Source organism: Moschus berezovskii, chromosome 3, assembly GCF_049115385.1.
Source record: "Moschus berezovskii isolate FMDL1 chromosome 3, NW_MosBer_1.0, whole genome shotgun sequence".
Lineage (NCBI taxonomy): Eukaryota > Metazoa > Chordata > Mammalia > Artiodactyla > Moschidae > Moschus > Moschus berezovskii.
The window spans coordinates 73408292-73421976 of NC_142462.1; the positions used below are offsets into that span (position 1 = coordinate 73408292).

The 13685-nt window shown below is 41.2% G+C and overlaps 1 protein-coding gene across 6 annotated transcripts in view; it reads left to right on the forward strand.

Moving 5' to 3' along the window:
- The window catches only part of PDE1C (phosphodiesterase 1C), a 525292-nt gene that overhangs the window by 225107 nt on the left and 286500 nt on the right, over window positions 1-13685 (forward strand). For 2 of the 6 annotated variants that reach the window (XM_055420917.2, XM_088834594.1), the window contains one exon: window positions 2670-2696. The exons of the other annotated variants lie outside the window; for them this stretch is intronic. In XM_055420917.2, coding sequence (XP_055276892.2) covers window positions 2670-2696 — 27 coding nt within the window. The remainder of the gene's footprint in view (window positions 1-2669; window positions 2697-13685) is intronic. 6 annotated transcript variants of the gene reach the window in all.

Below are 13685 nucleotides of genomic sequence, written 5' to 3' on the forward strand. Positions count from 1 at the left end.
AGATGGCTAACAAACACATGAAAGGATGCTCAACATCACTCATAATCAGAGAAATGCAAATCAAAACCACAATGAGGTACCATTTCACGCCAGTCAGAATGGCTGCTATCCAAATGTCTACAAGCAATAAATGCTGGAGAGGGTGTGGAGAAAAGGGAACCCTCTTACACTGTTGGTGGGAATGCAAACAGGTACAACCACTATAGAGAACAGTGTGGAGATTCCTTAAAAAACTGGAAATAGAAACTGCCATACGACCCAGCAATCGCACTCCTGGGCATACACACCGAGGAAACCAGAATTGAGAGACACATGTACTCCAATGTTCATTGCAGCACTGTTTATAATAGCCAGGACATGGAAGCAACCTAGATGTCCATCTGCAGACGAATGGATAAGAAAGCTGTGGTACATTTACACAATGGAGTATTACTCAGCCATTAAAAAGAATGCATTTGAATCAGTTCTAATGAGGTGGATGAAACTGGAACCTATTATACAGAGTGAAGTAAGCCAGAAAGAAAAACACCAATACAGTATATTAACGCATATATATGGAATTTAGAAATATTATAATGATAACCCTGTATACGAGACAGCAAAAGAGACACAGGTGTATAGAACAGTCTTTTGGACTCTGTGGGAGAAGGTGATTGTGGGATGATTTGGGAGAATGGCATTGAAACATGTATGTTATCATATGTGAAAGGAATCACCAGTTCAAGTTCGATGCATGATACAAGTTGCTCAGGGCTGGTGTACTGGGATGAACCAGAGGGATGGGATGGGGAGGGAGGTGGGAGGGGGGTTCAAGATGGGGAACATATGTACACCCGGGGCAGATTCATGTCAATGTATGGCAAAACCAATACAATAATGTAAAGTAATTAGCCTCCAATTAAAATAAATAAATTAAAAAAATCTGCCTTTGGGAGGCTGAAATTTAGGTGGGTGATATCCTTTGTTTCTCACTGCAAGGTCTTGAGAGAGGTGCTCTGATTATTCCCGCTTTACAGATGAAGAAACTGAAGCTCAGAGGGGTCAAATATATAGTCCAACACTGTAGAGCTGAGTGCCACAGCCAAGATTGAAACACAGGTAGTTTACTCTAAACCCCAAGCCCTCATTAGGTCAACTGTTAGTTGACCTTCTTTCCTACCTATACGTTATAGTTCAAACATGTAAATATTTCTGTGTGTTTTCTCCTATAGATATGTATAATGTATATCTGTATATGTGACTGTGTATATAGGTATGTGAATATTTTATATATTTTTTTCTAATTGCAACCTCATTTAATGCTTATTTAAAATAGAAACGCTCATTTAAATAGAAAATATAGAAAATTAATGCAAGTAAAAATAAAAGTAGTGATTCACTAACCTACTACCCTGGGCTCATGGTTATCACTCTGGTGTGTTTTCTTTGTACATATCAGGTTAAGATCACACTGCGGGTTTGGTGCTGTACATGGCTTACTTCATTTAACATGTCACATCGTCATGTATGTTTTCATTTGAACAAAGTGTCATAGGTTGTAGGGATTCTGAATTTGACACGTCTGTGCCTTTTTTTTTTTAAAGCATGTGCAACTTACAACTCTATTAGCAAATCAGTGGCTTGGCTTCCTGGTGCAGTGACTGTAATGGGAATGTTGTGGAACCAGGGACATCTGGGAAGCATTGCCCTTCCTAGAGATGCTCCTGGGAGGTGCATTTTCCTCTCTCACCACTCCTTTTCCTCTAATCGCCTCCAGTAAAGAGTCTTCTAAAACTCTTTTGAGGGTCTTTGAAATCTACAAAAGTTGACACAAACATTAAAAACATCGGGATACAAACTTTTATGGCCAGTTCCTCCTTCAATGCCACAATGACTCAGGTAAGAGGGACAGGGCAGACATAACCTCCCTCTGATAGATTTAGAAGCCCCACGCCCAAAAGATTTGCCCCTGGCTAAATGAGGACTGTAAATAGGAGAGGTGGAGTAGACGTCCAGCCACTGTGCTTCCTGGGACTTGTTTTTCTGGGGGACAGAGCTCACAGCTGAGCCAGTAAGTAGCAAGTTCCTGATGCTGCTGTCACCGCTTTTGCTTTTAGACATTCTCATTGTCCCCTTCCTCACTCCTTCCTTCTCTGAAGACCTTATGTCTGATCTTATGGTCTAGTTGCATGATTACACATTTATATTTTAAAAGGCAAATCTTTAAGGAGAATTCATTGCAAGCTGATGGGAATAATACTAACAATAATGACAGTATGAATAGCTGATAGTTATTGACCATTTAATATGCCAGGTATAAGACATGCTTTGCAGGCGTCTGCCCATTTATTCCTCAACAACCCCATGAACCTGCTGAAGGGCTGAGATTTGAACCTGGTTCTTGCTGTCTTTAAGGTCTGATCTCAACCAAGATGCTACAGTGCCCTCAGAGGGGAAAGGGTGGAACATCCTCTGGGGATGCTATGTGTAACTGCTAGACTGTGGTTCTATGCATTCAAGCACAACATTCTGTAACACAGAACTTTTAAGTGGGCTTTGAGATCCACCGTCCTCATAGAGAGAACTTTCTACAGTGTTCACCTCTGTGTCCCTCCCCATTGAAGCTTTTTCTTATCTACCACCTGCAGCAAACTCTCTTCTGATATGTGTTTATGCTTCTTTTCCCACAGGAGGAAATACAAGAAAACGTCCCAGAGGTAAGAGCGTCTCTCTGAGACAGGGGAGCTGGTTGGTTGACTCCTCTGTGTCACAGTTCTTCACAAGTCAAGCTCATGATGGACATTCATTGTAATAAAGAGTCTTGGTTCCTTCTGAGTGAGTTGCCTGCTTTATCTTCGAGTTGTTACTCTTGCTGTAATTAAAAATTGATTGCAGGCATTTGGTGTGGCACAGTTAAGTGTATACCCTCACATAAGAGTGGGTACAGTCGTTTAAAAACTCATTACTGCCGAACTATCCAGTGATTTTACTAAACCTTGACCAGAGTGAGTTGAGTGTGTCAAGGTTTATGGATGGGAGCACAGAAAGGTCTTCAAATGCATGTTCAGGTTTTGGATTCTCCTAGGCTGATTTGCTGACAAAATGCTATTGAGCTCAAAACATAGATACAGATTCCTTTAAGGGCAATCTTTTGATTTAACCATAAAAAGGGTAATTTAAAGTGGAATATCATCTATCATCACCCTCCATTACTCTGTTTTATTGTGAAGAGTTTGGAAAGCACATTCCATAGAAATAGAGTTGCTCAGGTCTTTTGTTTGCCGAGCAATAGAAACCTACGGCTCAGTCTAAAAGGCTAGTGTCTGCTTTTCATTAATTGACTTTGGTATTGTGACTTTAACAGGTTACATGGGATAAAAAATTACTGTTGCAATTAAAATCTTCCAGTAGGTTTCAACAGTGGTACTTTCAGGGCTTCTTTGGTGGTTCAGTGGTTAAGAATCCACTTGCCAGTGCGGGGGACATAGGTTCGATCCCTGGTCCAGGAAGATCTCACATGTTGCAGAGCAACTAAGCCCATGCACCATAACTGGAGAGTAGCCCCCACTTGCTGCAATTAGAGAAAGCCTGCATACAGAAATAAAGACCCAGTGCAGCCAAAAAAAATACATAAAAATAAAAAAGTCTTTTAAAAATAGTATTACCTTCAGATGACGACTTTAATATGACCTTTTCTAGAGAGTCTCATCTCATAGTAGAGGCTCCTATGTCCTATGGTTTTTAAATAAAGTCAGTAATCCAAAGTAGTGGTGTCATCATTTGATACGCAGTGAGGAGGTACACAATCATTGAGAGAAAATGAACTCAAACTTAAAAGCTTCCTAGAGGGTTGCTGTACTTCTCTAAATATAGTAAGCTTATAAAGGTGGCCAAATAATTCTGTCTTGTTCAGGTTCATCAGGCTCATGGTAGTGGTTGCATTTGAACCGCTAAGAATGGTGTAAATTAATCACTCAGATGAGAAGGCATAATAGTCGTCAGTAGTAAAAGGTAATTTATAATTTTTACATGTAGTTAACTAGGGGTATAAGATGTTTCCGTGTTGCCTCAATTTTATTTTAAGGGGAGAAAAATAGACAGGTAAGAGGGAGTTTTACAGGAGATCTGCTCAAACCTGTCAGGTTTCAAATTACTATGTCAACTTTTGAGGAAAGCATATTTTTGCATATCTCACATGAACACTGTTGCATTTTGATGTCAATGTAAAAATAAGACTGATTTTAGCTTATTAGCTTTGTTGAAGTGAAGTGCAAATTAACAGAGGTGTGGTTTGAGCTCTTCTGTTTTTAATCACATACCTATCCTCATATGAAATAGATCCACGTCTGCTAATCTGTCACGACACTCTTATGGATTAGAACAAAGGTTTTACTTTGCTCATGATTTTGTAGGTCAGGAATTCAGGAAGGACTTGTTTGGGTGTCTTGGATCTGATGCACACCTGGTGTCATCCAGGGCTGCTGGGGATATAGGATCCACTTCCAAGATTGAGTCTTCATTTGCATGTGGGGAGCTTTGTTGCTCCTGTTTCTTCTCTCTCTCCACATGGTTTTCATCCTCCAAAATGTCTCCATGAGCTTGAGCTTCTACTGCAAGGGAATCTCAGGGGAGTTGAACTCTTAGCTGGCCTCTTAGGCCACGTGTTCCAAGAGATAAAGAGTGGAAGATTCTATCTCCCTGAAACTGGCTCAGTGTCACTTCTGCTGTATCTTATTGGTTAAGGTATTGTACAACCCATCCAGAGTTGAGAGAAGGGGACATAGATTATATCTATTGATGAAAAGGTGTTAATGAATTTGAGGCCACTTTCATGTATCAAACCTTTAACCTTTTGCAGAATGATCTTGTTTGAGACCTTTTCCAGATATCTGTAAACTGGGAGTCTGTGGATACCTCGTTTGATGAATGGTACACACTTTTAAACATATCTTGATACCCTTCTCTGATGCTGGTATATTTGAATATATGCTTGTCTCTTGGTTGATTCATTTGGACTGGGAATAGCTGTGATTCCTTTTTCATGTTCAGTTCAGTTCAGTTCAGACGCTCAGTCATGTCCGACTCTTTGTGACCCCCTGGACTATAGCACGTCAGACCTCCCTGTTTATCACCAACCCCCGGAATTTACTCAAACTCATGTCCATTGAATCGGTGATGCCTTCCAACCACCTTATCCTCTGTTGTCCCCTTATCCTCCCGCCTTCAATCTTTCCCAGCATCAGGGTCTTTTCAAATGAGTCAGTTCTTCACATCAGGTGGCCAAAGGATAGTGGTTTCAGCTTCAACATCAGTCCTTCCAATGAATATTCAGGACTGATTTCCTTCAGGATGGACTGGGTTTTTCATGTTAGGAACAGGCATACTAGTGTGGATTCAGCTGGTCAGTTGAATTCTAAGTGTAGTTATTTGGCTTCAGTGATGGACAGGGAGGCCTGGCGTGCTGTGATTCATGGGGTCACGGAGAGTCGGACACGACTGAGCGACTGAACTGAACTGAACTGAATAATGAGTCAAGTAAAGTTGGTGGCTTCATGTTGGAAAATGAAATGACTCAAACGTTATATTAAAAAGCTTTAAATCTTATAGGTTTGTTTTGGACATTAGGGGAAAGACAGCCTAAGATACACAAATCATCTACCTTTGTTTAAAGTCTTCTTGCTAAATTTAATTTCTTTTCACTCATGTATTTATTTACCTTCAAAAGCAATGATAAGGAAAAAAAAATCCACTAGCTTGCAAAGTCATCATTATCCAACTACAACCCAACTGAGGTAGACATCTTTCTTTACATTTTTTATAAAATGCTAGGCAGATCTTAGTAGCCCACAAGAAGGATATTTTAATGATAGCGATTCTACTGAGTCTCACATTTAGTGTTAAGGAAAATGTACTCACCTCTTTCAAGAGCAGAATTGCAATCAAAAGAGTGATGTTACAAGTACTCTTTACTGGGTTAGCAAGGGCACCTGTAGGTAGGAGGTAAGCTTCTCCCTGCACAGAAAACCTTACTGGATTGAGCTTTAAATCAACACAATTAAGGGGAACCATCCTTTGGCTTTATGAATGGGTCTTGTCCACGAAGGCCAATCATTTCAAGAGATTTGCTGAAGTGATGAAATGGCAATTTGACAGCTAGAGAGGATTACACGGGAAGCCTGCTTCCCTGTGAAATTCTCGTCAGGTTGTTTTCAATACAGCTACAACTTCAGGGTATCAGGTCTGTCTATGAGAAGTTTATATCTTTGAGAAAGCATGCCAGACCATGTATAAAATAATCACAGATAGAGATAATCAGATTAGAGGTAGTCTAATATTTCTGGGCTACTCATAAAGAAAAACGGAGAAGGCAATTTCAAGCCACTCCAGTACTCTTGCCTAGAAAATCCCATGGATGGAGGAGCCTGGTAGGCTGCAGTCCATGGGGTCGCTAAGGGTTGGACACGACTGAGCGACTTCACTTTCACTTTTCACTTTCACACATTGGAGAAGGAAATGGCAACCCACTCCGGTGTTCTTGCCTGGAGAATCCCAGGGACGGGGGAGCCTGGTGGGCTTCCGTCTATGGGGTCACACAGAGTCGGACACGACTGAAGTGACTTGGCAGCAGCATAAAGAAAAAAAAAAACTGTTATGAGGGATGATGTAATAAGTTAAATCTGTGTTAGAAGAGCTTCCAACACACACACACAAGAACACACACTCACCGTATTTCAGTGTGTGAGGGGAACTGTGACTGTTCAGCACAATTCCAGGCAGAGGTACAAGGAAAGATGTATTCACACACCTGAGGGACCTCCATGGACTATTGTTGTGTTTTCATATGACTGAACAGTGGAAATACTTTGGTCAAGATGGCCAGGAGTTGGAGTTTTAAGGTCACCAGATAGCGAAACCCTCATTAGCGTGAAGGATTTTGTTAATTTGTTATTAATCCTAGCTCTGCTTAGGTCTTTTAGTGGAAGTTCTGGTTCTGACTCTGTCTGATTGATGTACACGTTTCATAATTCTAGACATTTCTGTGAGAAATTAACTTGAGCCAAACTTGTCTCTCTTCTTGTTAGTTGATATTAGGTTGATAATTACATGCATAGTACTTTGCAATAATCTCCCATCTTAACAAAAGTTTACTTAATATTTGCTATTGATATATACTTAAAAAATACTGGAAGTAAAAGCATATATGTGAAATAACCTCTGTGAAGAGGTCCACAGGCTTGTAGACGTGCCTGCTTGCTCAGTTACTCAGTTGTGTCCGATTCTGTTACCTTAAGGACTGTAGCCCTTCAGGTTGTTCTGTCCATGGAGTGCTCTATCCAGGCAAGAATACTGGAGTTGGTTGCCATTTTCTATTCGAGGGGACCTTCCTGACCCAGGGATTGAAACCACATCTCCTGCATTGCATGGATTCTTTACCACTAACACCACCTGGGAAGTCTTGGGATTGTTAGGTGTGAATGTGAAAAAAATTATAATAAAATATGGTAAGTGCTATAATAGATGTAAATATTGAATGTTATTGGGAACAATTAGATCTTTGGAGAAGATACTTAAATTATCGTATACTCTTCTGTCACTAGATCACAAAGAGACCCTACAGTGTTTTTTAACATTCATTAAAAAAGTATAAGGATATTAAAGTCTAATGAGATAGTTGAGGATTTTTGGTTTTCTTCATGTCTTCAGTTATTTTAAAATTGTATGTTTTGCTGAGTCTTTAGGCTTTTCTCAAAAGGGCAAATGGCTTTAAAATATTCTGGACATTAAGAAGACAGCTCAGGATGCAAGCACGTGAAAGTAATGGATAAAGTGTGTCTTGCACACACATCGAAAACAGAATGACCTCTCTCTGTTGCAAGGCAAAACAAGGAGTTATTTTTTTCCCTTAAGTGTCTAATGCTTCTTTCATTTGGATTTTTCTGTGACTCATTAATCACATTTGATGAACCCAATAATTGATTAAATCCAGCAAATGATTCCTCTAGTCAGGTCTGCCTTCACGAATCAGCATACTTAATGAGTCATCAACAGAACCTCCACCTTTGCTGTCAGTAATAGACTGGTGTGTGTGGGTGGGGATGGGCAGGAAGGTGAGTGGGTATCACCCTTTGGGAAGACTGCCTTCCAAGTACTTGTATTCTTGTGTTAACAGGTGCATCTTTTGCTGAACTGCGCCCATTTCATCCCAGACATATTAAGACTCATTGGTGAATCCTGAAACTCTTTGTGGCATTGTTGACATACACTCAATGGATATAGTCTTTTACCTTCACGGTAAAAAAGGACAGCCAAATAACTTGTTGGGAAAGTTAAAGGGGTGATAGGTTACATCAATACACATATTTTTGCATGCTTGTGGATGGTAGTCTTGCATACTACTACTTACTCAGTTGTATTGACATTTAGAGCCCAAGTATTAGTGGTGACATCTAATACAAGGGGCAAGGGAATCTTCTAAGAGATAAAACCCTTTAAAAATATTTTCCTATATGTGTTTGTGATGACTGATCAATTCTCAAAGTAGTAGGAACCATGTGATCAGCTGTGAGAATATGTCCAGTTTAAGTTCTGAGATTGCCAACTGAGTCAGGGTGACTTTACAGTGGATGGTGGCAGGCAGAGTGGACCAGAGAAAGGAGCAAAGTGGTATGGTTAGAGCACAGATCATAGATGGACACTGAGACTTAGCCACAAAGGATAATCCAAAGACAGTTAACGTGGAAAGTGGTCTATAAGTACTGTGATTTCAGGGAAAACAGCCGGGCAGAATGGAGAGTGACAGAGGGTCCACATAGGTGGTTTGCTCAGACTGTGGTGTATAAGGCAGCTGCTGCTCATTCATCCCTTACTCACTTAGTCGAGCACAGGCACAGGATCTGGATTCATGAGTCTGTCTAGCAGGAGCTGGGGACTTAGCTGGGGAGGAGAGGGTGCTGAGGTAGAGTAAGTAGCTCAGCCACTAAGTCTGGGTAGTCTGTCTGTCTGTCTATCTAGGCTGTACTGGGTCTTCATTGCAGTGCATAGGGACTTTGTGGGCTTTGGAGTAATAGGACTCAGTAGTTGCCCTGTGGCATGTGGAATCTAGTTCCCTGACCAGGGATTGAACATAGCCTTGCAAGGCAGATTTTTAACCAGTGGACTTCCAGAGTTCCATGGGTGGTTTATTTAGATATTGGAGAGGGCAACGGCACCCCACTTCAGTACTCTTGCCTGGAGAATCCCATGGATGGAGGAGCCTGGTGGGCTGCAGTCCATGGGGTCGCTAGGAGTTGGACACGACTGGGTGACTTCACTTTCACTTTTCACTTTCATGCATTGGAGAAGGAAATGGCAACTCACTCCAGTGTTCTTGCCTGGAGAATCCCAGGGACGGGGGAGCCTGATGGGCTGCCGTCTATGGGGTTGCATAGTCGGTCACGACTGAAGCGACTTAGCAGCAGCAGCAGGAATCACCTTGGCATTGAGTTGTCATTTTTTTGAGTTAAGAGGGCCACCTGGACACAGTTCAGTCTTCTTTTCTCCTCTATCTTAGTTCTGATAATAACTACCATTCTCCCACTCATCCAGGATCTCTTGAGTTGCTTTATATGAACTGCTGCTGTGTGTGTTTCTCCAACTTTAGCTTTGTGTTCTCCCCCTCCAAATGTGATAAATGGGTCTCTAATAAATTGTGGGCTTTTCCTCCTCACTGTTTTCATTCTCATGATCTTGGTCCTGTCTCTATCTGTCTCTCAGAGTCTTGAATAGCCTCCTAACTGCTCTTGTTACTCTGGTTACTTCATCTCCATTCTGCTCACCCATGTCTGATTCCTTTTTCCACAGTGTCTCTGATGATGTCACATCTGTTTAGAAAATAACAACAGTAACTACAAAAGCAACAAACCTCCACTGGCTTCCTTTCAGCTAATAAAGACTACTTTCTTATCTAGAACTTGAAGGATTTCTACATCTTTCTCCATCTGTTTTCCTACTTTGTTATTCCCTCCCATTCACTTTGAGTTCCCGTCAAGCTCAACTCTTTGCTGATGTCCTATTTGCCTTGTGTTTTGTGTCATCCCTTCTTCATTCATAATCTTTTCTAGTATTTTGAATGTTCTCATTTTTACCTGTTGAATTCCCACTTTTTCCTCTAGGTCTAATTCAAATGCCGTTTCTTTCCATGGGGCCTTCTTTCCATCATTCTGCCTAAAAGAGAGTTTGTTCCTCCAGTCACTACTTTAGTACTAGGTACAATAATTGGTTGGATGCTTGTCATTCTTCTTGACATCTTGTGATTTTTTTGAATAGAGACTGTGATCCCCCAAAGCATGGTGCTTTGGACATGGTTGGTATTTATTAAATGTGGGTTGACTTTATGAGTGAATCAGATTGGGATCGTTTATGTATTTCTACCATGGGTCAGAATTAAAGCCAGAATTACCAGGTGGAACTGGGAGTAAATAAGCTTAGATTGATGAATGACTCATACTTGCAGATCACCACATACTCCCACATTGAGGCTCTATTTGGCCTTCACACTGGCCAGGGTGGAGGCCTATGAGGTCAGCAAGCCAGATGGCATGCAAGGGCAAGAACCAAAAAATACACAATTGCTTGGGTCATTGCAGCTCCTTGGATCTGTGTTTCTGTTTGAGATCTTTTCCTATGGAACTCTAGTGTTGGGTGGAGACTCTGACAGTGTTTTGCTCCACGTTGTTGCTTCAGTTTCTCTCTCTCCTCCATTCAGACCATTAGTCTGGGAGATGTTTAGTGCAGCATCAATGTATTTGTTTGTGGTGCATTATTCTGAATATTTGATAACTGTGTGGTATGCATCATTTGACGGTTCTGTGATGTTTTGCCAAAATGGTTTTGAGAATCATTTTCTTAGATTGCCTAATAAGACCTAAGTGCTTCTGTAAGATTTCAGCAGCACTCATGTTGGCATATCACTGTGCTTCAGAAGTTAAGCCCAGACTTTCAGTTGCCTAAGTAGGCACGTCTCTATATCCTTCCTAATCCCAGTAGCCCTCAATACTGAAGAGGAAGAATTGACTTGATTAATTCAGTCATTGGTGAGGACTTTCAAATGGGGGCCAAGTCCAGTGCCCAACAGTGTCAGCTTATAAGGCAGCTTTTGGAGTGTTGGGAGACTCTGGGTCCAGTAGTGTAGATCAGAGTTTCTTAATCTTGGTACTGTTTGTGTTTTTGTAGCAGCTGTCCTTTGCATCGTAGGGTATTTAGTAACATCCCTGGCCTCTACTCACTAGATGTCAATATCAACCCCCTTAAAGGTTTGTTGGGGGGTAAAATCACCTGTGATTGAGAACCACTGGTATGGATGAAAGATTAAGAATCAGATTTATATTCTGTCGCTAGTTTAGCTTTGCAGTTAACTCCTCTCTTATCTCAGAGTCCTCACAGTAAAAGAGATAAGCTTGAACATGAGAATTGATATGGTTCCTTTTGGCTCAAAAATGATATTTTCTAACTGCTGAGGTTTTCTACAAGAAAGTTCAGACCACCAACCAACACTTACAGTGATGACAAACACTCTGTGACCTATAACTGAATCACTGGGGAGGAGCAACTTTGCTGATTAGCGTGGAGGTCACTGGGCAGATAACGTAGTCTGGCCCTGTAGTGATGGTCCTTTGACCTCAAGCCAGATCACTCATGATTTAGATACTTCTCACTTTACCTCCAGAGAAGGCAATGGCACCCCACTCCAATACTCTTGCCTGGAAAATCCCATGGATGGAGGAGCCTGGTAGGCTGCAGTTCATGGGGTCGCGAAGAGTCGGACACGACTGAGCGACTTCACTTTCACTTTTCACTTTCATGCATTGGAGAAGGAAATGGCAGCCCACTGCAGTGTTCTTGCCTGGAGAATCCCAGGGATGGGGGAGCCTGGTGGGCTGTCGTCTATGGGGTCACACAGAGTCGGACACGACTGAAGCGACTTAGCAGCAGCAGCAGCAGCGCTTTACTTCAATAGCGTGAACTAATCATGAGAAGGATATTAAAAGGACAATTGTCAAAATGTAAACTTTGGCAAAAACATAAGTATATCTTCTTTATTGATCAAATTTATTATATGTCTACCACATGGCAGAGCTTCACGCACATTATCTTATTTAATCTTCATAGTGATTTTGGTTCACCAATGAAGAACTCAGGAAAAACAAGTAACTTGACTGATGTCACAAAGCAGAGAAATGGTTGGGCTAGGGTTTAAAGGCAGATCTTTGAGATACCAAAAATGCCTAATTTTTTTTTTTTCTATTCTGGTAGTTTTATAATTTTTTACAGCTGTGGAACTCCCTCCCACTCCCAAATGAAGTCGTTCAAAACTGAATAAAGTCAAAAGGGTCAGAAAAATATGCCTTTGGGAGTTCATTTCCCTGCTCTGCCAATTTTTATTTTCTCATCAAGACATTTTACATTTGAAAATTTTCATATTTGGCTTCAACCCAAAAGTTGAAGTTCTCAGGAAAGTTCATTGAAGGCTTAAAAAAATCCCAACAGGCTATATTTAAATAATGTGATTTAAAGGGGAAAAAGGAAAAATTCTTCACCTCTATCACCAAGTAATTTTTTTCTCCAAATTATCTATTTTAGTACTTAACCACTTAAAATGCTTTGAAGCAGTGTAATCAGTCACACATGAATACATAACCCTTTATGCATGAAAAGTAAATAACAAAAATAGAATCAGATAAAGGAAAACTTGTCCTGTATTTTTCTGTCCTCTGATTTAATATGATACCACCTTTTCAAAGTTCATGAAAAAAGTTCACTGCCTGAATTTTTCCCTGTGTCTCTGCAGAAGTAGAATCATGCTATTCTCTGTATTGTTTATTCCCATAACTTTGGGGAAAAGGAACCCGCATGAAAAGTTCTAAGCAAGCTGAAGGGATCAGACTAAACCGAGAACATGCTTTGGAAGAGGCATGTCTGTAATCTTTGCTCATCCATGAAGGGAGAAGGGCAGAGGGTTGGGTGAAGAGCAGGGGTTTAGAGTCACCCATTTCTAGACTAAAATATGAGTCGTGGCACAAATCTTGGGTCAGGCTTGGGTAGGTTCCCTTCTTACCAGAGCTTTCGTTTCCTACAGGTCCAGTGGAAATGTTAATACTTCCTTGGGTTCTTGGGAGCCCAGAATAAAATCGTATATGTGAAGCACATAGGAAGTTTTTGGCACGTGGAAAATGCTTAGTCACTGAAGGCTTGGGGATCCCTCAGAGAGAAACCAGCATTTGATGGTCACTGTGCAAAGGGCTTACGCTTTGAGACAGAAAAGGGTCATGTAAGGGAGCTGGTAGGAAGCAGATGGCCAAGGGACAGGGACTGTCTCTTATTTATTGAAGAGTGGAATCAGCCTTAACCAAGTGATTGGTGACCATATTTTGGAAAGAACATTGGAGTAGGTGGGGTGGGAGAGCCCTGTGCAAAGTCGACAGCCTCTGGGACATGGGCCTTAGTTAGGAAGACAAACTTGAAAGGGCCCAGTTTAATGTGGTCATAAAAGATCTTTCCACAGGAAGACAGTCATGTTCATCTTCACATTTAGTTTTCTATTTGGAGGGAAATTTTATGTCATTTAAACTATCACAGAGGGACTTCCCTGACGGTCCAATGGCTAAGACCCTTTGCTCCCAGTGCAGGGGACCTGGGTTCTATCCCTGGTTGGGAAACTAGAGCCCACA